Genomic DNA, 27377 nt, shown 5'->3' with positions numbered 1-27377 from the left:
CTGTTTAACCTACCTTCTTAAAAGCAGCAACAAAACTTTTATTATCATTGTAATTTGTAACAAAAAAATTTTTTTGTATATGTGTTTATAATTTGCAAACCAGCAATTCCCCTTCCAAATATTTCCCAGCAAAAATTGTTTCATATATGCCATGTTATTACTATTGCTTAAATTGTCCTCTAATTTCCAACTTTTCTATGCTTCTTCTTTATTTCTAACTTTTCATAATAATGTAGTATTACTCAATCTTCTCCTTACAATTCTCTCACTTATAGTATCTTACTTATTTGTTTTTTATTCCTCAGTGCCAGTGCACATTCTCAATTTTTTATTGTTACTATAACCTGCCTATATTTTAATTTTCATATAATAGTACATACTTTATACCCTATTTAGCTAAATATATCATACTCCTAATCCCACCTTGCATAAAATACTTAAAACTTTTGGCTCTTTTGGTACTGTCTCTATTCTCTCTAATTGAACTTATTACAAAAAATAGCATACGTAAGGTGTTTTGCCTCGCATGCAAACAGTAATTCGAACTCCTATTTGGTCCCTAGTGTGCAAAAGGCTATTCTGAGCCCACAGCCATAAAAGCCTAATATTGCCACCAGGTGCCTACAAAAAAAAAAAAAAAGGTGAAATGCTACACCCCACTCAGAAGAGGCATACACGAAAGTGTAGTGCTCTCCTCTAAAAAGAAATTATCTGCCAAAAAGGCCCGCTTAGAGCAGTCAAAATCACTTGACCCTTTGCGTGGATTATTTGGACATAATTTCATAAGGGCTGTAACTATTTCTCTCTTTATTTTAAACCTTTATTAGAAATCAGGCCTTAGTAAATTCTTTCTAACTAGAACAGCAATCAAACAGCCAAAAGTCTCCCATTTAATAGCTCCCTGTAATTTTTGCTACCTTGGCGCCTAAATTCAGGCCTTTTCATAAATTTAGCTCATAATAAAATAATTTTCATTTTTTCCCAAAACTCTGAAACATTCCTCACATTCCAACTCCCCTGTAATTACGTTTTCCTTCTGTTTTACCCAAAGCAAAGGGAACCCAAAACTAGCTGCTTTTTTCACCTTCAGTTTCAACTCTTTTATATGCTAATTTAAGCTAGAGTCCTTCATTCTTTTCCCAGCCTCTTTGATGTCTAGAATCTGCATCTGCCTTCCAAGTCTCTAACCTTTAAAAGCTGCCAGCTTAAAAAATAAATTTGTCTCTCGTTTCTGATAATGTTGAGTCCCCATACTATCTGTGTGGTTTCATTCATTTCTACAACATATTTTCCATTGTTCGCTGTCCGTGTACCCACTCTCTCCCCGCGGATTTTTCCCGAAACTCCACGAAGGATCTGTTTGCAGGCGCTGGCGTCTTGCGAACAGGTTTGGCTCACAACAGAAATATTGCTCTTCCAGACGCTCATGCAAGAGCCGGAGTGCCAAGGAACTGTTTCTGATTATGAAAATTGGCTATCCTCAGTATTCTGCATAAAGGAAGGTCCCCAGTTTGTGACGTCAGGCTTGGATTATCTATGCATGACCATGACTCCCGACTGTGAGTGTTGCCTGGGTGTGTTTTTCACTGTCCTGTTTCTGAAAGCTCTTGGTAGTGGGCTGAAATGGGCCCAGAAAAATCGCCCTCGCAAAGGCTCATCCAATGGCCAGAGTGCCGAGGAGCTGTGTTTGGCCATAAAAACTGGCTATTCGCAGTAACCTGCAATAGGGAAGGTCCCCTGTTTGTGACATCAGGATGGGAAATTCCATGGCTGCCCGGTGATTCCTGTCTGTGATAGGGATGGTCCATTTTGTTAGTGACGTTAGGCAGGGATAATCTATGACTGCCCTGTAACTCCCAAATGTGAGTATTGCCAGTGCATGTTTTCCACTGTCTTTTCTCTGAAACCTCTTGGGAGTGTGCCGGAAAGGGCCCAGAAAAATAGCTCTCCCAGAGGCACATCCAACGTCCTGATCGCCAAAGAACTGTGTCTGTCCATGTAATCCAGCTATCCATAGTATTGGGCAAAAATGAAGGTCACCTGTTGGCTACGTCAGGATGGGAAAATCTTTGCCCATCCAGTGATTTTCGACTGTGAGTGTTGCCTGTGGATATTTTTCCACTGTCTGTCTCAGAAACCTCTTGGGAGCATGCCAAAAAGGGCCCAGAAAATAGCTCTACTAGAAGCTCATGCAAGTGCTGGTGCGCCAAGGAACTCTATCAGACCATATAAACTGACTATCCGCAGTATTCTGCAAAAAGGAAGGTCTTCTGTTTGTGATGGCAGGCTAGGAAAATCTATGCCTGCCCAGTGATTTCTGACTGTGAGTTTTTCCTGTGCGTGTTTTTCCACTGTTTTGTCTCTGAACCCTCTTGGGAGTGGGCCGAAAGGGCCCTAAAAATAGCTGTCTCAGAGGCTCATGCAAGGGCCAGAGCGCTAAGGAACTGTGTCTAATGATGAAAAACTGCTATTCGCAGAATTCTGCCAAAAGGAAGGTCCCCTGTCAGTGATATAAGCTGAGAAAATCTACTCCCCCACACATATTCCCAAATGTGATTGGTCCCTGTGCGTGTTTTTCCACTGTCCTGTCTTCGAAACCTCTTGGTGTGAGCCAAAATGGACCCAGAAAAATAGCTATGCCACAAGCTGAAGCAAATATATTCTATATTTTAAACTTTTAAATTCTAATTTCTAAAAATCTAAATTCTAAAATCTAAATTTTAAACTTCCAAATTCTAAATTCTAAAATTCTAAATTTCATATTCTAAAATTCTAAATTCTATATTGTAGAATTCTAATGTTCAAAATCAGAAATTCTATATCTATATTCTAAAATTCAAAATTCTAAATTCTATAATTCTATATACTATATTCTAAATTTCTAAAATCTAAATTCTAAAACCTAAATTCTAAATTCTATATTCTATAATTGTAAATTCTATATTCTATATTTCTATATTTCATATTCTAAAATGATAAATCATATATTTTAAATTTCTACATTCTAAATTCTAAAATTTTATAGTCTATATTCTAACTTCTTAAATTCTAAATTCTAAAATTCTAAATTCTATGTTCTAAAATTCTACATTCTGAATTCAAAAGTCTAAATTCTATATCCTATAATTCAAAAGTGTAAATTCTAAAATATAATTTCTAAGATACTTAATACTAAAATCTATAATTTAAACTTCGAAATTTTCAATTCTAAAATTATAAATTCCATATTCTTAAATTCTATAAATCTAAACTCTCTATTCTAGAATTCTTAATTCTATATTCTCAAATCTAAGATTCTACATTCTAAAAAGGAAATTCTAAAATCATTTCTAAAATTTGATAAAACAAAATTTAATTTCTAAACTCTTAAATTCTAAATTCTAAAGTCTACAATTCTAAATGTTAACATTCTAAATTCTAAAAGGCGACCATTTGAAATTCTAAAATTCTACATTACTTGGGCTTGTGGGGCACAAGTGTTGGCATCTGCCTGGCCATTGCTAGCCAAGGACAGACTGTAGTTTCATGACCCTCCATCCTATTTGGTTCCCAAACACAGAGCAATTTCAGAGTCCATAGCCAGGTGAAACCAATTCACGTCATCTGCTGTGGCCCAAAATCCATAAAGGAAAAACAAAAACCCATGAATAATCATATAAAATTCTATATTGATAAATTTCTACATTTTATTCTAAAATTCTAACATTTTAAATTCTGATTTCTAAAATTCTTAATTTCCTATTCTAAATTCTAAGATTCTAAATTCTATATTCTAAAATTCTAACATAAAATTCTCAATTCTAATATTCTAAATTTTATATATTAAAATTCTAAATTCCATATTCTAAAGTATTAAATTCTAAATTCTAAAATTCTGTATTCTATAATATATTCTATATTCTAAAATTCTAACTTATAAAATTCTAAATTCTCTAAATTCTAAAAATCTTAAATTCTATATTCTAAAATTCTACATTCTACATTCTAAAATTCTAAATCCTTTATTCTAAAATTCTAAATTCTAGAAATCTACATTCTATATTCTAAAATGCTAACTTCTAAAATTTTAAATTATAAAATTTGAAATCTAAAATTCTACATTTTAAATGATAAAATTCTAATTTTTCTATATTTTAAAATTCTAAATTCTAAAATTCTACTTTCTAAATTCAAAAATTCTAAATTCCATATTTTAAATTCTTAATTCTATATTCTAATTCTAAATTCTAAAATTCTATAGTCTATATTCTAAAGTTCTAACTTCTAAAATTTGAAACTATAAAATCTAAATTCAGAAATCTAAATTATATATTCTAAAATTGTACATTCTAAATTCTAAAATTCTAAATTATTTATTCTAAAATTCTAAACTCTCAATTTTAAAATTATATATTCTAAAATTCTCACTTCTAAAATGCTAAATTATAAAACGTAAATTCTAAATTTCTAATTTCCGTATTCTAAAATTCTACATTTTAAACTCAACAATCCTAAATTCTGTATTTTCAACTTCTAAAACTGATGCTAATATAATCATTGTTATTTTAGAATATAGTTTTTATAACTTAGAATTAGAATTTTAAAATTTAGATATTACAATTTAGATTTTAGAAGTAGAATTTTAGAATATAAAACATAAATATTTAGAATTTAAAATTTAGAATTTTAGAACGTAAAAAATGTAGAAAAACATAGCAACAATACAAAAATCATTATGGATGATAAAATCAGACCTCTGTAGCTAGAGATCTGCTCTGTCATGATTGTTACAGTCTTCTGTTGATAAAAAACCTGAAAACCAAGTTATTTTTAATAACTTGGAATAAAAAACAAAAAGAAAAGCAATAAAATTAGTTCACTAAGATCAATGCTCGTAACCAACTAAGCCATGTTTTTTATTATTATTTTCCCTTTTCTCAAAGAATTAGCAAATTATCTAATTTTAAATACTTTTGTACTTATTAATTCAAATCTGCCTCCAAAATAAAATATAAATATGGCAGTTTCGAAAATACTAAATAATCTATGAGAAAAATTATTAAAAATATAAGTTCATGGAGCCAGAGAGGTGGCGCTAGAAGTAAGGTGTCTGTCTTGCAATCGCTAGCAAAGGAAGGATCGTGGTTCTATCCCCCGGTGTCCTATATGGTCCCCCCAAGCCAGGGGCGATTTCTCTCTTTTTTTTTTTGCACAGCCTTCTCTGTGATCTGTACCAGCATATGAACCTAGTGTTCCCCATTCCCTTATATTATAGGATATCTTCTTTTTAAAGATGTATCCTTTTTAATATATTTTATTTAAACACCTTGAATACATACATGATTGTGTTTGGGTTTCAGTCATGTAAAGAATACCACCCATCACCAGTGCAACGTTCTCATCACCAATGTCCCAAATCTCCCTCCTCCCCACCGGACCCTGCCTGTACTCTAGACAGGCTTTCCATTTCCCTCATACATACTCATTATTAGGACAGTTCGAAATGTAGTTATTTCTCTAACTAAACTCATCACTCTTTGTGGTGAGCTTCTGAGGTGAGCTGTAACTTCCAGCTCTTTTCTCTTTGACCTCCATGCTGGCAAAAAACCAAGAGGGCCAAAAAAGGGCCTCATCGCCTCTGTTCAAAACCTTATCTACCCTTTCCGAGACCCCAACCAGGAAATGGGCGGGGCCTTGCAGGTAAGGTCAAGTTACCTAGGAAGAATGGGTGGGGATGAGGCTTCACAAATAGGATCAAGGGAGAGTGGGGGAGAGCATATAAGGACCAAGAAGACATGTTCCCAATCCCACAACCTGTCCCACAGTAATCTTGTGTGAATCAAGATTGTTTTGTCATCGTAAGTCTTCCAGTTTGTTGGTGATCCTGGGAACACCGAAGGTGGCAACTCCTTCATATAGCATATCCAGCAGTTTTCATAGTCTAGGTCAGTTATAGTGGCAGCAGAAGCATTCATCATGTCCAAAATAAGCTGTGCTGTGGATGCAGGTCCAGCAGGTATAACCGTTGTAAAATATGCTGTGGGAGTAACTTCTGTGGGTAGTGCTGGTGTATGAGGAGGAAAAGGTGCCGGGGGAAGGGCAAAAGACAGTCCATTTGAATGGTGCAAAATGAGATTGGGGCCCAGAACTACTCCTGCAGGAGATGGCGGCTGATTAACAAGTTGTAAAGAAAAAAATCATGCTGGGATCTGTGCCAGAAATATACAGTCGAAGTCCCCATTCCAGGACAGATGTCCAGTAATGGGCTTTACCATTCTTAATAATAGGGTTGCACCATCGCTTTCCTTGCCAAGTGCTACACGACCCATCTTTGGCTCCTTTTCTGACTTTCTCAAAGTCAGAAAAGGAACCAAAGGTGCCACATGTGCGGTTGTACTCACGGGAACTGTGGGTGCCGGGACAAACATAAAAATCAGTTTTTTGGGGCCCGGAGAGATAGCACAGCGGCGTTTGCCTTGCAAGCAGCTGATCCAGGACCAAAGGTGGTAGGTTCGAATCCCGGTGTCCCATATGGTCCCTCGTGCCTGCCAGGAGCTATTTCTGAGCAGACAGCCAGGAGTAACCCCTGAGCACTGCCGGGTGTGACCCAAAAACCAAAAAAAAAAAAATCAGTTTTTTGAAAGAGTTGTCTGTTGAGGGCATTGCCATATCCTGCCTGCTTAGAAGGAATAACAGGTGGCCCTGGGATCTGGCAGTGTATCCGCCTTTACTGTAGCCATTGGCAAGGGTTTGAGGCGGCTTAGATTGGGGTCAATAAGAGTCTGGCACCTGCCAATTTTTAGAGGTTCCGGGGGCCAGGTGGCAAAGATCGGTAAGCAAAAACAAATCCCTGAAAGGTTTGTGGGAGATTCTGGTTTGGGTGGCTACAATATCTCCAGCCTGTTTTTTTTTTAATAGCCATGTATAATTAAAAACTTGGTAATGGCCAGACCCGTGGGAAGGAACAGAAAAAGAGGAGCCCAAAAGGGGGCTTAAAATTTAAAAGCTGTCTACAGGCAGCTTTGCATTTTCATGGTCAGCATCTGAAAGAGAAAGAACATCGCTCTCAGGGACATCTTCCCTGGGTGGGTTATAAAGCTTAATTAGTTTTTCTGGCAACCGTCAGTACTCATTTGTTGAGTGAATGTGGACACAGGCGTGTACTTTTCCCCAAATTAGCACAGGATCGTCACCCAAGTGGCAATGGATTCCAATGGTGTGACACTGGGATCGAGAGCCCAGGCAGGGCTTAGACTACCTGAGCTGCCAGGCCCTGTCAGGTAGGCGGGGATGCTGCACAGGGATCCCTTTCCCAACCCCATTTTGGACCCACCTTTCTGTCTGAGCTGGAGTGGTCTGAGATCCCCATCGGCAATAAAGACTTCAGAGATTGGATCCGAAGGGAAGATCCCAGCACAGCAGAGGCACACAGCTCCCAGATATCAATGGATTCAAAGGTGTGACACTGAGACCAGAGCTCAGGCCAGGCTTAGACCACCTCAGATGCCAGGCTCTGCCCATGGAAGGGTTTCTGCACAGGGTTCCCTTCCCAACCTTCATTTTGTACCCACCTTCTGTTTTGAGGTGAAGTGGTCTGAGATCCGAATTGGCCAGTCACAGTTCCTGGGATGGGTTCCAGAGGGAGGACTTCCAGCCTAGCAAGGAACTCAACTCCCAGATGGCAATGGATTTCACAGAGAGCTTAGACTACTTCAGCTGCCAAGCCTCACCCAGTGTGAGGGGTTTGTTGCACAGGGTTCCATTTTCCAACACCCATTTTGGAACCATCTTTCTATTCCTGGCTGGAGTGGTCTGAGTTCCCAATCGGCAGGTAAAACCTCCGATCATTGAGTCCCAGAGGGAGAACCCACAACCCATCGATGGACTCTCTCCCAGAAGGCAATGGATTCAAACGGTGTGGACTTGGAGCCAGAGTCCAGGCAGGGATTAGACTACCTGAGCTGCCAGACCCTGCCCAGTGGGAGGAATTGCTGCACACCTTTTCCTTTCTCAAGTGGCATTTTGGACCCAGATTTCTGTTTCTGGCTGGAGTGGTCTGAGTTCCCCTTCATCCAGTGAAGGCTCTGGGGAGGGTATCCAGGAGAGAAGAATCCCAGCACAGCTATATACTTGCTCCCAGTTGCAATGGATTCAAAGGTATGACACTGAGAGCCAGATCCCAGACTGGGCTTATACTGCCTAAGGTGCCAGGTCCCACCCAGTTGGTGGGGTTGCTGCACAGGGTTCCATTTACTAACTTCATTTTGGACCCATTTTTCTGTTTATGGCTGGAGTGGTCTGAGTTCCCCATCGGACAGTGAAGGCTCCGGGGATGGGGTTCCAGAGGGCGGACTCCCATCTCAGCAAAGGAATCGATCCCAGAATGCAATGGATTCAAATGGTGTGACACTGGAATCTAGAGTTCAGGTAGGGCTTCGATTACCTGAGCTGCCTTTGCTGTCCAGTGGGTGTAGTTGTTTCACAGGGTTCCCTTTCCCAACCCACTTTTGGATCCCCCTTTCTGTTTCTGATTGAGAGCGGTCTCAGTTACTCATCGGCCAGTGAAGGCTCAGAGGATGGAGTCCCAGAGGGAGGACTCCCAGCCCACCAAGGGACTTGCTGCCAAATGGAAAGGGATTCAAACCGTATGACCCAAATTTTCAACTAATATAAGGAGCACTAGGAATGAACTTTTTTGAGTCTAAAGGTACTTGATTATATGATTCAAACGACAAAATTTGTGAAAACAAGTGTTTTTTTCAGTATTGTAAAGTAATATTGTAGAAAGGCACACCTTTTGTATTCACTTAGACAAATAAGTTATAAACAGAATGAATATAATTGAATAATAACCGCACATATATAAATCAAAATTCATATAAAACTTTAAGATAAAATGTTATCAAAGATATATACTATCATAAACATTCGTTCTTTCTTTGTGCAACAACTGGCTGTGCTTAATTCTTAGTCCTGGACTGAACTTAGGGATCCTCCCTGGCAGTGGTCAGAGGACCCTGTATGTTGCTGAATATTAAACTGTGGGCTGCTTCATGTAAGGCAAACGCCCAACACACTGTGCCTGCAAAATTGTCAAAAATTTTCGGTAACATAAGCATATCAAGTGGTATCAATCCCACAAACAATTCCTAGGATACAGAAAACTTTAAGCATAGGTAGCTCTATTTAATACCTAGTTTAATTTTAATACTTGTTTTTGAGTAGTAAATATTCTTATGTTATTGGTTTAGTAGCTTATAGGTATTTGTGCTGCGAGAGTTCTCTCCAGCCAAGGAACTCTAAGAGAACTGAAGTTACAATAATTAACACACACTTCAGAAAATGTAGACAACCCCATGTTATTTATTCTAGAAGAATGGAATGTCTTGTATTTAAACATAAACATATTTAAATGTATATTTCTAAATACAAATGTAAATCTTTATAGACAATTTTCCTTTTCAGTTAAATTGTGTGTGAGTGATAGTGAGAGAACAAGAAAGAGAGGATCAAAGAGAACAATGTTGAAGCATGTTTGTAAGTGTGCCAATAGTCAACATTTTAAGGAACAAAATTAGCCCTAGTTTAAAAGATAAACACATTTCTAATAATTTCATGTCAACCAAGGTATTTATAATAATAAATAAAGAAAAAATAAAGGGTGATCTTTATTAGTGACAGAAGAAGTGAATTAATTTTTAATTAATTTAAAATTGGAATTATATTAATTGGAATTAAATTAGTAACATTTGTAATAGGAACAGAAAGATAAAAAGAAAGGCAGAAATAAAGTTGCCAAGTGAAGATTAAAGGAATAAAACATCAAAGAAGGTAGAGAAAATTAATTGAAGTTAGGTTTTTCTTGTACCTAAAAAAATAGAACACAAGGGCACATTTAATAAAGTTGCATTTTTCACTTATATCTAACCTAGAGATGGGATAGAATGCTGGAATAGGCACGACACGTTTTAAGATGGCTGGCATGGTGTGAGAGCTTCACCTTCTTCAGATAGATCAGAGGTCCTGGAGGAATCATCAGAATCTGCAGAACCAGCGATTCCAGCTCTATCAGTTGCTCCACAATGACGCAGATGATCTCAGGGATTTATGCGATGCATCAGGCACCACATCATGTAGTTGTCAAAAAGATTCCTGTGGCTCATGAGACATTCATCATGTGCATCCTTTTCATCACGTTCTTCGTTTCTCCAGGGTCAGCAGTAACTATGCCTGAGGGTCCCAGGATCTTGACGTTCATGTCTAGGCCACAGCTCGCTATTATAGGTAGGTGAGGGTGGGGTTCAACGCGATTGATGGTATCTCCCAGATCTGCCTCTATGCACTGAACAATCTGGCAAGATGACTTCTCCCAGAAAAATATATGTTCACAGTCACTGCCACTCACAACAAACTGACTTCTGGGCCCATAGAAATTGATTGATCTCTTTTGGTGGCAAACTATTTCTATGCCCTTGGTATTTTTTCCATACTGGGTTTCATCACAGCTGTTAGTATCAAAGAGGTAAATATCTGCATCATTATAACTGGCCAAGAGCTCAGTGCCATCATGGCTGTACACCATACTTGTGACGACTGGGTTAATTTGATTGGTTAACAAGTGCGGAGGACAGAATTTCTTAAGGACGCCATTATTGACCCTCTGGTCCATTTTTCTCTGGTCATATATTCTAAAACAACCGGGTCTTGTCCACCCACTGCAAACTCGTGAATGTTGTTAGGATTCACAAAGATCGTATAGAGCCCACTCTCTTCCGCTTCTCTTTTAACACGAGCAGTTCGGAAGCTGGCTGATCCAGCCGGAGGTCGACATGATAGACAGCAGCATCTTCGCCTGATGTGAGGAATCTGTGTGGGCAGTGTGGCACTAATGCCAGCTTGTGGGCAGCTGCTTGGTGCTGAGCCACACGCCTGATGGTCTGGCAGGCTGGGGAGGGGCAGAGCTGTGCCACCCGAACCTGGCCATCGCTGCCGCACATGGCCCTGGCTGTATCCCCACTATTTGGGAGGAACTTGGCCTGGAAGACATTACTAGTGAAGCCACTGTCAAAGTCCAGCAGGGCGCGCTGCTGCACCCAGTCCCAGATGATGACCCTCATGTCATGGCTGCTGCTCGTCAGCCAGGCCCCACTCTCGTTAAACTGCAGGGTGCTGCCGCAGCCCGTGTGGCCTTTCAGCTCCCACTGCAGCTGGAAGCGCTGCACCAGCGCTCTGGCCCCACAGGCCTCGGAGACGAAGTTAGCCCTGGAGCCCAGCTGCAGGTTGCGCAGGGCAGATACAACCTGCCAGCGGGGGCGAGGCAGGGGAGAAACCTCCGAGGCCACCCAGTTCTCCAGGACCTCCTCCCGCTCCTGCTCTAACTGCTCTAACTGCTCTTGTGGGACGTCGACGTCTTTGGGCCCCAATAGGTCCTCAGACGACAACGCCTGGTCCTCAGATGAGGATGCCTCGTCCTGCTCCATGTCAACCGCACCGCTCATGATACTGGACGTTTTATCTGCTCACGGTTGTCTCGCTCCGGCCAGGATAAGAACCGAATTTCTCCCTGGACCCTGCCTTTTCGGTGGCAGCCTGATCGTCGGCCGAGACGTTGCTTCAGTGTCACGAAAGTACAGCGGCAATGGCCGTTGGGCAGAATCTCGCGAGACGAGACTGTTGGGCAGAATCTCGCGAGACGACTGTTGGGCAGAATCTCGCGAGACGAGACTGTGGCCAGGACCCAGTATGGACACCGGTGAGGGTCAGAAGACTTTGTCCGGATGCATTGTGACCCTTGGAAATGATTGTATTCTGTCTGGCACTTACACCATTGTATACTGCCAGGGGCTGGACATGGGAAGCATAAGCTGTTTTGGAAAACATTGTCGTTAGAATCATGTTCACAAAACGACAGTTGTTTGGCGTAACGGATTCTTATAAGCCTTCGAATTATTCATACAAAACAAAACCTTGCTAATTTATTTATTTGATTGGTTGTTTGATTGGCTTTGGGGCCATGTCCAGTGGTGCTCAGGGGTCACTCCTGGCTCTGCACTCACAAATCACCATGTAGGTTATACGGGATGACGTGAATTGAACTGGGTACCTTCCATGTTGTGGCATGCAATCAAATGCCCTACTGTTGTAATATCCCGCAGGCCCCCTCCTTTCATTTTTTGGGGGGTTTTGGGTCACACCCGACAGTGCTCAGGGGTTATTCCTGGCTCCAGGCTCAGAAATTGCTCCTGGCAGGCACGGGGGACCATATGGGGCGCTGGGATTTGAACCGATGACCTCCTGCATGAATGGCAAATGCCTTACCTCTATGCTATCTCTCCGGCCCCCCTCCTTTCATTTTTAAGTCTTCTTTTTTGGCTACACCTAGTGCTGCTCAGGGCTTCATCCCGCTCTGTGCCTGGAGGAGCTGGAGGGGCTATTATGGGTGTCAGGGAGAGAATCCCTGTCTGCCTGTGTACAAGGCTAGAGCCCTAAGCATCAAAGTTTTCCGTTGTTCCCTCTATAGTTTTTTAAAGTATTGGTATATATGAGGGACTAACCCTGATGTTAACACGCAGGTTCTACATATGAATTAGATTTATTTTGCTATGAAATGTCAGTCTTTTTCTGTTACACTACTTCTCTGAGTAGTGATTCATTGGGCATTAAAATAACCTGAAGGACGAAATTGCATGGTCACTCAGCAAATTAAAATAGTTTTTCCTAGGTAGGAAATAGAAGGTGAGAGCCTCACTGGAGAGAAAAAGTGGGTAGAATCTAGTCCTTCACATTCATATGTTTTGGTCTATGCTATATCAAAAGGATATCCATTGACATGTGGCTCTGTCATTAATGACTTCAAAATGTCAATTGTGTATCATGGTGACATCAATAATTGAGAAAGAAACCACAACAAATATATTTCAGTAAAAACATATTTCAAGTCTTCCATTTTAAGATGCTTGCTATCTGTTTTTATGGTTCATTAAATGCATGAATGCCTGGTTTAAATTCATAATCTGCATGGTTCTACCTCCTTATCAATTGCAAGAACAAGATATGTACCTTTATTTCAGAGGCATAGAACTCCTTAGTAAAGATATTCAATTAGTGATGATTTCCCTCATTACCAGTGGTAATGAGGGAACACACTTGGGATATGGATGACTATTTCTCAAGGGACTTTGGAAGAATGCTACTAAATCAGACATAAATAGACTCATAACTGATGTTGGTTCCTGGACTGTAACTATAATAAGAATATGGAAACATTCTAAAAGTCGTCTGTTCACTGTCACTGTGTACCTGAAATCCAACTATGAAGGACTTTGTGATTCACAGTAGTTTCAATAAATATTTTTTTAAAAAGTAGTCTGAGAGATATTTAATTAGATGGCTGTTAAGTTGGGATAGTCACAAATAGTGACTCCAGACAGTGTTAGAAAGATGGGATACTTTACTATGTGAGTCAACAGAGTGTCAATACTTAAGTCAGTGGCAGTCACAGTGGAGCAAAACTCAAGGATAAGAAGAGATTCAATGCATCACATTGCCCCGTCTGTAATATAAATGTTGAGTTTGTACACAGCTGATCTGTGTTCAATCTCTGGCATCCTGTATGGTTCCTGAGAACTGAGCCAGGAATAAGCCCTAAGCACCTACTAGGTATGCCCTTCAAAGGGGGGAAGTTGAATATTTTCATTCGAATTTGTTTCACAAGATGTACAAAATCTGCCAAATACAATTTTCCATTGTTAGACACTTGTTAGCTCATTTTTTTATTATAGCTAGTTATCCCTTTTCTAGATTAACATTTTGAACATTGATTTACATATTATCAGATAAATTTTATTTGCAGACACATATGACTGTTTGCTTTTGTCTTGTTCAATATGAGAATTATTTCTTGATAAGAAATGAATCTGTTTATTTTGTAATTAAGACACAGAAATTTGAAACATATTACAATCATTTAGAAGCACAATCCCAAGATTTTTTTAAAAATATATTTAAGCACCATGTTTACAGACATGATGGTAGTTGGGTTTCAGTCATATAAAGAAAAACCCCCTTCACCAGTGCAACAAAACCATCACTAATGCCCCCATTTCCCTCCTCCCTCCCATCATTATGAGAATTAAATTGTTTATATATTTGTTTTGTTTTGGGCCACATCTGGAGATGCTCACTCAGGGATTCTTTTTGGCTCAGCCCTCAACAATTACTCCTGCTGATTCCTGGGAGACAACATGGGATGCAGAAAATTAAACAGGTTAGGCTACAGGCATGGGAAATCCCCTTATAATATCCTAAAAATAACTATTTCACTTAAAACTCCTATATGTATTTCAATGCAGTCCCTAGTAGAATATTGACAGCATTCTTTTCTCTCTTTATTATGTTTTTGGTCCACACCCAGTGGTGCTCAGGGGTTACTCCTGGCTATGCACTCAGAAATCTCTCCTGGCTTGGAAGACCATATGAGATACCAGGGGATCAAACTGCAGTCAGTCCTAGGTTAGCGCATGCAAGGTAAACATCTTATCACTTGTGTCACCACTCTTGTACCTCAGACAGGATTCTTATAATGTCCACGTGGAATCATACAATGGTTAGCACTGGCAAATCATTATTGAAAAACAAGAAAAAAAAACAAGAACCTAGGGGCATCAACTTACCTAATTTGTAGCTGTACTACAAAGCCACAGTGACCAAAATATGGTATTGGAACAAAGACAGGTTTTTCAGCCCAATGGGTCAGAATAGAATATCCAGTGACAAACCCTCAAGTATAAGGTCAACTAATCTTTGTTAAAGGAGCCAAAATTTGAAAAGGAGAAAAGAGAGTCACTTCAACAATAGGTGTTGGAGGGGAAGGAGCTGTGGCATAAGTGGTAGGCCATTTGCCTTGCACGAGCTGACGTAGGATGGACCATGGTTCAATCCCCTGGCATCCCTTATAGTCCCCCAAACCAGGAGTGTTTTCTAAGCACATAGCAGGAGTAACCTCTGAGTGTCACCAGCTGTGACCAAACCCCCCCCCAAAAAAAAACAGAGGGCCAGAGTGATAGCATGGAGGTAAGGCATTTCCCTTACATGCAGAATGGTGGTTTGGATCCAGGTATCCCATATGGTCCCCTGAGCCTGCCAGTGGCTATTTCTGAGTGTGGAGCCAGTAGTGACCCCTGAACGCTGCCAGGTGTGACACAAAAAAACAAACAAAAAGAAAAAAAACGGAGAGATAGCATGGCCGGAGAGATAGCATGGAGTTATGGCGCTTGCCTTTCATGCAGAAGGTCAGTGATTCCAATACTCGCATCCCATATGGTCCCTGAGCCTGGCAGGAGCGATTTCTAAGTATAGAGCTAGGAATAACCCATGAGCGCTGCCGGGTGTGACCCAAAAACCAAACCAAACCAAACCAAACCAAAACAAATAAACAAAAAAAAACACTAAAACAACCCAAAAGTTGTTGGAACATATGGATAACCACGCATAAAAAAATTAGAGATCGATTCCTATCTCATACCTTACACAGAAGTCAATTCAAAGTGAATTAAAGACTTTAAAAAAAACAATAAAAAATGAAAAATAAAGACATTGAGGTTAGATATGAATCCATAAAGATCACTGAAGAAAACATAGGCAGAACAATCCCAGATTTAGACCTCAAAGATCATTGATGATGGGATGCCAATGGCAAGAGCTATAGCACTAAACTGAATGAATGGTACTTCAAACTAAAGTTTCTCTATGCCAAAAGAAACATGGGCCAAATCTAGGAGAGAGCTAATTAAATGGGAGAAATCTTCGAATTGAATACATCAGAATAAGGTCTGATATCAAGGATATACAAAATACTCACAAAGGTTTACTCCACAAAATCTATAAATGCCGGATGCCAGCACCCTTCTGCCTCTCTACTCTGCTGTCCTGCATTTTAGGCCTGATTTCACCCTTGGTGTGGCTCATCAGGCAGCCTGCCTTCCTGTGAACTTTCCGGGGAGTCTGCCTTCCCGTGAGCCTTCCGTGGAGGTGAGTCGACACGCCCAGAAAGGGAGGAGCCACTGAACTTCGCTGGATCTTAGATGCCAGCACCCTTCTGCCTCTCTACTCTGCTGTCCTGCATTTTTGGCCTGATTTCATCCTGGGTGCGGCCCATCTGCCAGCCTGCCTTCCTGTGAGCCTTCCGTGGAGGTGAGTCCACACGCCCAGAAAGGGAGAAGCCAGAGGAGCACGGTTGCTCCGCTCCCCTTCGCGACGGTGCACAGCATTTAGCCAATGAATACAATCACAACACGTAGAAAAACACGCAGTACTAGTGTGACAATGGGGAAACAACACGGGCCAGTGCCAGACATAGAGAATGAAGATGGCAACTCTGATGACTTGAACATGATCAACCACCTAGTCAGTCTCTCAGATAAGGAGTTTAGAGTTGCAATATGGAACATGTTCAAAGAACTCAAACAAAGTATAGAAGAGAAAACTAAAAAGAATCAGGAGAATATGAAGATAGAAATGAGAAAACTCCAAACGGAAATTTCAGATCAAATAACAGGTCTGAGAAACTCAGTAGATGAATTGAAGAAAAACATGTTTGAGATTTCCCACAGGTTAACAGCAGCTGAGGATAGAATCAGTACACTGGAAGATGAGATACATAACAATTACATACAGCAGAAGAAATTGGAAAAAAGCCTCAAAGCAAATGATCAAACAATGGAAAAATTACTCAAAGAATGGGAACAGATGAAAATAGAAGTCTATGATAAGCTCAACAGAAACAACTTAAGAATCATTGGAGTCCCAGAGACTCAGGAAGAAAATCTTCGGGAAGAATCAACAGTCAAGAACATCATTAAAGAGAAACTACCAGAGATAATGAATACATGTGATCAAATCCTGCATGCCCGAAGAGTGCCAACTAAAAGAGACCCCAGAAAAAACACCCCAAGACACATCCTAGTCACAATGACGAATCCCATAGATAGAGACAGAATTCTGAAAGCAGCAAGATCGAAAAGAGAAATTATATTTAAGGGAACATCCTTGAGATTTACTGCAGACATGTCACCAGAAACACTCAAGGCCAGAAGGCAGTGGTGGGACATAGTGACAAAACTCAATGAAATAAATGCTTCGCCTAGAATACTGCACCCAGCAAAACTCACTTTCAGGTTTGAAGGAACAATACATAGTTTCACAGACAAACAACAGCTCAAAAACTTCACAGACTCAAAACCATTCTTAAAAGAAAAACTGAACGGCATACTTTAAGACAAGGCTTACCAACAGACACACCAAACTTTAATATAAAGATGGCACTAACTCCCAGGACAATTCTTTCTCTCAATGTCAATGGACTAAATGCACCAGTTAAGAGACACAGAGTGGCTAAATGGATCAAAAAACTCAATCCAACCTTCTGCTGCCTACAAGAAACGCACCTGAATAGTCAGAACAAACATAGACTCAAAATAAAAGGCTGGAGGAAAATCATCCAAGCAAACAACACCCAAAAAAAAGCAGGAGTGGCCATATTAATATCAGATGATGCAAACTTTATACTTAGGAAAGTTGTAAGGGACAAAGATGGACATTTTGTATTAATCAAGGGATATGTACAGCAGGAAGAAATCACCCTCCTAAACATATATGCACCGAATGAGGGGCCAGCAAAATATTTAATACAACTGTTGACAAATCTGAAAAATAATATCAATAGCAACACAATAATTGTGGGAGACCTCAACACGGCATTGTCAACACTAGACAGGTCAACCAGACTGAAACCCAACAAGAATATACTAGACCTGAGGAAAGAAATGGAAGTAAGAGGCCTAGTAGATATATACAGGACACTCCACCCCCAGAAGCCTGGATACACATTTTTCTCTAATGTACATGGGACATTCTCTAGGATAGACTACATGTTAGCACACAAAACATATCTCCATAATATCAAGAGGATAGAAATTTTGCAGGCTGCCTTTGCTGACCACAAAGCCCTGAAATTATATATAAACTACAAAGGGACACAGAAGAAAAAAATTAACACCTGGAAGTTAAATAGCCTCATACTGAATAATCAGTGGGTCCGAGATGAAATCAAAGAGGAAATCAAAACCTTCCTGAAAACAAATGACAATGGAGACACAAATTATCAGAACCTATGGGACACAGCAAAAGCAGTACTGAGAGGAAAATTTATAGCTTTGCAAGCACACATCAGGAAAGAAGAAGGGACATACCTGAATAGCTTAATGACGCAGCTCATAGAAATAGAAAGTGCTCAACAAAAGGATCCAAAAATAGGGAGGTAGAAGGAAATAACAAAGCTGAGAGCAGAAATCAATCAAGTGGAAACCAGAAAAACCATCCAAAAGATCAACGAAAGCAGAAGTTGGTTCTTTGAAAAAATAAACAAGATTGATAGACCACTGGCAAAACTAACAAAGAAAGAAAGAGAGAGAAATTTGATAACTCGTATTAGGAATGAAAAAGGAGAGATCACTACTGATATGGTAGAGATTGAAAGGATAATCAGAAACTACTTTGAGAAACTCTATGCCACTAAAAATGAAAACCTGGATGAAATGGATAAATTTTTGGAATCTTATAATCTTCCACGATTGAATGAAGAGGATGTAGCATATCTAAACACACCCATTACTATTGAGGAAATTAAGAAAGTAATCAAATGTCTGCCCAAAAACAAAAGCCCAGGCCCAGATGGATTTACTAATGAATTCTTTCAAACCTTTCAAGAGGAACTACTACCAATCCTGGCAAGACTCTTTCATGAAATTGAAAAAACAGGAAAACTTCCAAATAGCTTTTATGAAGCCAACATTACCTTCATACCTAAACCAGACAGAGATGCTACGAAAAAAGAAAATTACAGACCAATATCGCTGATGAATGCAGATGCAAAGATCTTCAACAAAATCCTGGCAAATAGGATTCAATGCCTCATTAAGAAGATCATCCACTACGATCAAGTAGGTTTCATTCCAGGAATGCAAGGCTGGTTTAACATCCGTAAATCTATCAACATAATACACAACATCAATAGCAAGAAAAATAAAAATCACATGATCATATCAATCGACGCAGAGAAAGCATTTGACAAGGTCCAACACCCATTCTTGATCAAAACTCTCAGCAAGATGGGAATGGAAGGAACCTTTCTCAATATAGTTAAGGCCATCTACTACAAACCAGAGGCAAATATTGTCCTCAATGGAGAAAAACTGAAAGCCTTTCCTCTAAATTCTGGCACAAGACAAGGCTGTCCTCTCTCACCACTCCTATTCAACATAGCACTGGAAGTACTCGCTATAGCGATTAGGCAAGAAAAGGATATCAAGGGAATCCAGATAGGAAAGGAAGAAGTCAAGCTCTCACTGTTTGCAGATGACATGATACTCTACTTAGAAAACCCCAAAGACTCTATCAAAAAGCTTCTAGAAACAATAGACTCATATAGCAAGGTGGCAGGCTACAAAATTAACACACAAAAATCAATGGCCTTTCTATACACCAATACTAATAAGGAAGAAATGGACATTAAGAAAACAACTCCATTCACTATAGTGTCACACAAACTCAAATATCTTGGAATCAACTTGACTAAAAATGTGAAGGACCTATACAAGGAAAACTATAAAACTCTGCTCCAAGAAATAAGAGAGGACACGCGGAAATGGAAGCATATACCCTGCTCATGGATTGGCAGGATTAACATCATTAAAATGGCAATACTCCCCAAAGCACTGTACAGATTTAATGCAATCCCCCTAAAGATACCCATGACATTCTTCAAAGAAGTGGACCAGGTACTTTTGAAATTTATTTGGAACAATAAACACCCTCGAATAGCTAAAGCAATCATTGGGAAAAAGAATATGGGAGGAATTACTTTCCCCAACTTTAAACTTTACTACAAAGCAATAGTTATCAAAACAGCATGGTATTGGAATAAAGACAGGCCCTCAGATCAGTGGAATAAGCTTGAATACTCAGAGAATGTTCCCCAGACATACAATCATCTAATTTTTGATAAAGGAGCAAAAAATCCTAAATGGAACAAAGAAAGCCTCTTCAACAAGTGGTGTTGGCAAAACTGGGTAGCCACTTGCAAAAAATTGAACTTAGACCCCCAGCTAACATCATGTACGAAGGTAAAATCCAAATGGATTAAAGACCTCGATATCAGCTCCAAAACCATAAGATATATAGAACAATACGTAGGTAAAACACTCCAGGACATTGAGGCTAAAGGCATCTTCAAGGAAGAAACTGCACTCTCCAAGCAAGTGAAAGCAGAAATTAACAGATGGGAATATATTAAGCTGAGAAGCTTCTGCACCTCAAAGGAAATAGTGCCCAAGATACAAGAGCCACCCACTGAGTGGGAGAAACTATTCACCCAATATCCATCAGATAAGGGGCTAATCTCCAAAATATACAAGGCACTGACAGAAATTTACAAGAAAAAAACATCTAATCCCATCAAAAAATGGGGAGAAGAAATGAACAGACACTTTGACAAAGAAGAAATACAGATGGCCAAAAGACACATGAAAAAGTGCTCCACATCACTAATCATCAGGGAGATGCAAATCAAAACAACGATGAGATACCACCTCACACCACAGAGAATGGCACACATCACAAAGAATGAGAATAAACAGTGTTGGCGGGGATGTGGGGAGAAAGGAACTCTTATCCACTGCTGGTGGGAATGCCGTCTAGTTCAACCTTTATGGAAAGCGATATGGAGATTTCTCCAAAAACTGGAAATCGAGCTCCCATACGATCCAGCTATACCACTCCTAGGAATATACCCTAGGAACACAAAAATACAATACAAAAACCCCTTCCTTACACATATATTCATTGCAGCACTATTTACCATAGCAAGACTCTGGAAACAACCAAGATGCCCTTCAACAGACGAATGGCTAAAGAAACTGTGGTACATATACACAATGGAATATTATGCAGCTGTCAGGAGAGATGAAGTCATGAAATTTTCCTATACATGGATGTACACGGAATCTATTATGCTGAGTGAAATAAGTCAGAGAGAGAGAGAAAAATGCAGAATGGTCTCACACATTTATGGGTTTTAAGAAAAATGAAAGACATTCTTGCAATAATAACTTTCAGACACAAAAGAGAAAAGAGCTGGAAGTTCCAGCTCACCTAAGGAAGCTCATCACAAAGAGTGATGAGTTTAGTTGGATAAATAACTACATTTTGAACTGTCCTAATAATGAGAATGTATGAGGGAAATTGAGAACCTGTTTAGAGTACAGGCGGGGGTCGGGTGGGGAGGAGGGAGACTTGGGACATTGGTGATGGGAATGTTGCACTGGTGATGGGTGGTGTTATATGAAAAGAGAAAAAAAAAAGAAAATGTAAAATTGGCCAAATCCTGAAATTTCCTATTTTGTGCTATGAAGCTTAAACTGCTGATTCTTAGTTAACCTCTTCTGGACATGGGTGTGGTACCAGTTTATCAAACTTGATAAGCTTCACTAATCATTAAACTCCAACTTTTTTTTATGGGCTATGTTTAATAGGGACATTCTCACTCTTTTCTGAATTTGACTACTAGCTACTTACCAGAAGTGAAAAAAAAATCTATAAATGCCATCAAAAAATCAGGTGGAAAAATAAAAGATAATTCTCTGAAGAAGACCAAAAGATGACAACAGACACATGAAAAAATATTTATCATCACTTATCATTAGGGAAATCTAAATCTTGACAACAATGAGATCTCACACTTGTGAGGACAGTACACGTTAAACATTCTGTGAAAAATCACTGCTGGCAGGGATGTGGTGTGCAAGGAACTCTCATCCACTACCAATGCAAATGCTGCCTGATCCAACCTAGATGAAAAACAGTATAGAGAATTCACATTAAACTCAAATTGAACTGCTAAAGGACTCAGAAATCCCTCTTTTGGGCATTTCTGCCCAGAATATAAAAAGTCATCCAAAAGGATGCATGTACACTGCTACTCATAGTAAGACTCAGTACAATAGCTAAGACTTGGAATCTACTTAGATGTCTAAAAACAGTCGAGTCAGTCATGAAGATGTGTACATATATATGATGAGTAGTACAGAGCTGTAAGGAATGGTTCGTTCATGCAAGTTGCAGCAATAGGATGGAACTAGAAGGTATATTTAATGAAGTAAGCCAGAAGGAAGATAAATACAGAATGACTCTTTTATATGTCGTATTTAGAATAAATCCTCTAAGAAACACAATGGTCTACCATTAGCTCCTAAATATAAAGTGGAGAAGGTAACTGAGCAAAAGAGAAGAAACAAAAAAATCTTTGTTTGTATATCATAGACACCTGCAGCCTGAATATAGCTGAACCTAAGTTCAAGTAGTTCAACTGCTCTTTATAGAGCTCTATAATAATGTTCTTATGCTTTTACCCACAGAAAATGGTGCAGAATGTGTTTGGAAGCTGGGAACTCCAACTACAATGATCCATCCAAAAAGACTGTAGCATCTTGATCTTAATAGGTCTATAACACCTCTTTTTTTCTGGTTCACACCTGGCACACTCAGGGGACCATATGGGATGCCAGGATTTGAACCACCATCCTGCGTCTAAGGCAAGCACCATACTGCTGTGCTATCTCTCCGGCACTGGCAACAACTCTTGTTTTTGTTTTGAGTCCCACAGGGCAACCTTCATGGATTACTCCTGTCTCTGTACTCAGAAATCACTCCTGACAGGCTTGGGTGACCATGTGGGATGCTGGGAATCAAAACAGCATCCAACTGGTGTTGGAAGCATGCAAGGTAAAGGCTCTACCACCGTGCCATCACTCTGGCACTAGAACAAGTCTCTAATCTTTGTGTTCACAGTGCTTCTTGGAAAGATATGTCAGTTGCCCTAGTTTCACATTACTGTGCTATATTATATTGGATTCCAAATTCACTTCTCATTATGATGTCTTGATAAATATTCTAATGTATTCATTTTCTATTTGCTTATTCCTGCCATTATAATCTAATTTTTATGTCCACTATATGGACATAAATGCCACTAGAAATGGCAACTGCATGCCATAGACTCTTGCTAAAGTGCTAATTCACTGAGTAATTTTCGCATTTTCTTTTCTTTTTTTTTTTTTGGTTTTTGGGTCACACCTGGCTGCATTCAGGGGTTACCCTGGCTCTATGCTTGGAAATCGATCCTGGAGGCTCAAGGGACCATATGGGATGCCGGGATTCGAACCGCTGCCCTTCTGCATGGAAGGCAACACCTTAATTCCATGCTATCACTCCGGCCCCCACATTTTATTTTCTAATTTTTTCCTTTTTTTTCTTTTTTTTGGGGGGGAGGGGTTATGGGCCACACCCGGCGGTTACTCCTGGCTGTCTGCTGAGAAATATCTCCTGGCAGGCACGGGGGACCATATGGGACACTGGGATTTGAACCAACCACCTTTGGTCCTGGATTGGCTGCTTGCAAGGCAAACACCACTGTGCTATCTCTCCGGGCCCACATTTTATTTTCATTTAAACCTATTAGATGACTATTTGCATATATTATATGTAATATAATATATGCCATATGTTATATCAGTTTGCTTTCTGGACAGAAATCTAGATGCTCAAGACCCATTATGATTGTTTTTAAAATGCTCTATGCACAATCTAACCCAGGAATGTTTTCATCAGGAAAATTTACCCTCACCAATGATGATTTTACTTGGAATGGAAAATTTTTCCATCTGACCTGCCTGCTTGATATTATTTAAGCACTCTGTCCTATTCCAGTTTTTCAACCTATGGATCAATTTTCATTGTCTATGTATGTGTGAGTGTATGAAGGCTATCTCTATGTCTAGTGCCCACCTGTATTGTACATGCCTATATTATAAATAGTCTTTCCCCTTGTTATAAATATACCCCTTCCTCCTCCCACTTACTACTTTAAAATCCTTTTGTATCCTTTCCTTCTCCTATTCAGCTGTGATTTCTCGCTATTTCTCCCTTTATTTTGGGGGGGATTTTTGGCCTACACTCGTTTGCTCAGGAGTTACTCCTGGTTTTGTGCTAAGAAATTGCTATTGGCTTTGGAGCCCACAGTCCATCCTAGGCCAGTGCTTGCAAGGCAGACGATTTACCACTAGTGCCACAGCTCAAGCACCAATTTATCCCTTTTAACTGTCACCTCCTAACACCTAGGAAACGAACCATAACCCCACTCAAAGGTGCTGCAAGTCAACTCCTAAAGCAAAAGGACAGTTTTCTAGCCCACAATGCCCCAGTCCAGATAGAAGATACCACTGCCACAGGTGCTGATTTGCTCTCAGCAGGCCCTTTCTTCCACCGCCTTTTTCTGTGGACTGTTGATCACTACTGATGCTGTTTTTGAGAGACATTTATCTAGAGGACATTACACTATTCCTTACAATTGGGAGTCCTTTTTCAAACTCCACGAGGCCAAGTCAAACACTGAAGCTGTGCTCTGAATTATATTCCCTGCCCAGAGTATTTCAAAAGACTTAAGAAGAATATGTATATTTAGGGCCTGGAGAGATAGCACAGCAGTGTTTGCCTTGCAAGCAGCTCATCCAGGACCAAAGGTGGTTGGTTCAAATTCCAGTGTCCCATATGGTCCCCTGTGCCTGCCAGGAGCTATTTCTGAACACACAGCCAGAAGTAACCCCTGAGCAACGCCGGGTGTGGCCCCAAAAACCAAAAAAATAAAGAATATGTATATTTCTTTGTGTATTCTTTAGATATAATATCCTTAATAAGTATAGTTTGTATTATGTAGATGTAGTTGTCCCCATCCTCTTTTGGATTTGTTTAGTAGGAAATTATAACAGGTAAGTTTCAAGTCAAACTGTACCTGGCCAAGGAGATGATACAAAGGATTGGGAAAAATGCTGTGCATGCAGGGACATCTGTATGCAGAGCTATCATCCCTACCCAACATAATGTCCCAGGAAGCACTGGGAGAACCTCGGGATCTGATATTGCGTGCTACTTTGAAATCCTGGAAAGAAATTAAGTGACTTTTCAATGCTGTAGCCTCATTAAGATTCAAACAATAGTAGAGAAGTGAACATAAAACAATTAAGAAGGGCAAGCCAAGAATCATCTCTACTACCCATGATGATCTCCAAAACCTTACAAGAATGATCAGAGTCCAGAATAAGTTCTGAACATTCCCAGGTCAGGTTAAGATCCCACGATTCACTTGCTTTTGGACAAACCCACAGTAATTAGGGATGAGTACTGGCTGTGTGCTCATGGAGGACATCTGGAAGACTTAGGAGAACATATTCAGAGCCAGGAAGAAACCCAGTTTGGCACAGGTATGGCAAACCCTGACAAAATGTATGATTTCTCTGGTCACTGAAGACATTTAAAAATAGAAAGTTAGATTTGTCTCAAAAATAAAGTCAGGAGCTGGAAGGTTGAAAAATAGAAAAGGACTTTGACTTTGGGCTCAGCAGAATCGCATCCTCCATTGAAACCAGATCCCAGTCTGATATGGCACTTTCCTGTAACCCCAGGATGTAGCCCACAGCGGAGACCCCAGGGCAGCTCTCACCTACTGCCCGCAGGTGCCCATAAGTTCCAGCATCACGTCTCTATAGAGTTTCCACTGAGAGGCATCCAGGCACAGCCATTCCTTCAGGGAGAAGTTCACAGCCACCGCAGGGAAGGAGACCATGTCCTAAGCACAGACAGAGGGGTTTAGGAAAAGGCTCATTCAAGCAGGGCACTGTGGAGAGAACAGGAAATCCCAGTGCTTGAGTGACTCGGGAACTGCACCTTCTGCCCATATGAGCTCCCACCATCCAAGATCCTCTCTCAATGGGCACCCAGAATGGAAAAGTCTTCAGACATTATGGCAGAAAGCCAGATCTGCCAACATGGTATGCAGACTGTATGCTAGAATGGACATGCAAGTGTTGCTTTACAAACACCCCTAGACTTACTGAACACTCTTGGGTTAAATGACTGAAGGAAGGAGCTGACACAGCAACTCTCATTTTGGCTCAAATTGCTAAATACACACTAAAACCCTACTGTTCACATGCCCATCTCTGCCCAGGGTACAAGCAGAGAGAAGGTCAACTGAGGGTCTAGTGATTGGATCTCTATCAATCCTGTGCTGGGGGTTCTCAGCTCTCACAGTTCACTGCAAGCAAATCGTTCTGTGGATGCAAAACACCTGAATCCCAGCAACTATGGCTTCCAGAAAGATCCTTTGCTCCAGTTCCCCAAGTAGAGCCACAACCCACAAGGAGCCTTGGGAAATGCAACTGGCTTACTGCGGAGAAATGTCATTGCGTGAAGGAGCCTGACTTCTTTTTAATGATTGATATACTCTACAATACCCACCAGGGCTGTTCGTACTCACTCCTGCTTTGTGATAATTAATGACACTTGGTAAGCACTCTTACAATAGCCACAATCTGGAAACATCTTCATTGCCTGTGATCACACTAGTGGATAAAGATCCTTTTGGGGTGCACATCTGAACTGGAGTACTATGTAGCTCATAGGGAAAATGACACATGATGTTTGTTCATACCTACAAGTACGTGGAGAATTTAGAAATTTATAATATAGGTTTTAGAGTTTTCGAATTTAGAGTTATAGAATATAGAATATAGACTTCTTTTCCGGTGTTTTTTTTTGGGGGGGGAGCCACACCTGGTGTTGCTTAGGGGTGACTTTTGGCTGTCTGCTCAGAAATAGCTCCTGGCAGGCACGGGGGACCATATAGGACACCAGGATTCAAACCAACCACCTTTGGTCCTGGATCGGCTGCTTGCAAGGCAGTGCCGCTGTGCTATCTCTCTGGGCCCTAGAATTTAGACTTTTAAATTTAGTTTTTGAATCTAGAACTTAGAATTTTAGAATTTAATATATAGAATTCAAAACATTAGAGTTTAGAATTCAAATTTTGAATTATCAAATTTCAGAATCAAATTTAGAATTTAGATTTTAGAATTTTTATCTTAGGATTTAGTATTAAGAATTTTAAAATTTAGAATTTTAGAATATAGAATTTTAGAATTTAGCATTTATTATTTTAGAATAGAGAATTTAGAATTTTTAATTTAGAATTTAGAATTTCAGAATATAGAATTTAGAATTTTACAATTTAACCTTTATAAATTAGAATTTTAGAATATAGAATTTAGAATTTTGGAATTTAGAATTTTAGTTTAGAATGCAAATTTTGAAATATCGAATTTAAAATCAAATTAAAATTCAGTTTTTAGAATGTAATCTTTCACAATTTACAATATATAATTAGAAATTTTAGAATTTAGAATTTTAGAGTTTATAATTTAGAATTTTAGAATTTAGAATGTAGAATTGTA

At 39.7% G+C, this 27377-nt stretch overlaps 1 protein-coding gene across 1 annotated transcript; it reads right to left on the bottom strand.

Annotated features, from left to right (window-relative positions):
* Positions 1-10076: 10076 nt before the first annotated feature.
* Positions 10077-11477, bottom strand: LOC126000563 (DDB1- and CUL4-associated factor 8-like). The gene is given in 4 exon segments (XM_049767787.1): positions 10077-10162; positions 10165-10669; positions 10672-10745; positions 10748-11477. Coding segments are annotated over 4 exon segments (1395 nt in total).
* Positions 11478-27377: the final 15900 nt, after the last annotated feature.

Source organism: Suncus etruscus (genome assembly GCF_024139225.1).
Source record: "Suncus etruscus isolate mSunEtr1 chromosome X unlocalized genomic scaffold, mSunEtr1.pri.cur SUPER_X_unloc_16, whole genome shotgun sequence".
Lineage (NCBI taxonomy): Eukaryota > Metazoa > Chordata > Mammalia > Eulipotyphla > Soricidae > Suncus > Suncus etruscus.
The sequence above is the reverse complement of the archived record's forward strand: the minus strand, read 5'-3'. Positions and strand labels throughout refer to the sequence as shown.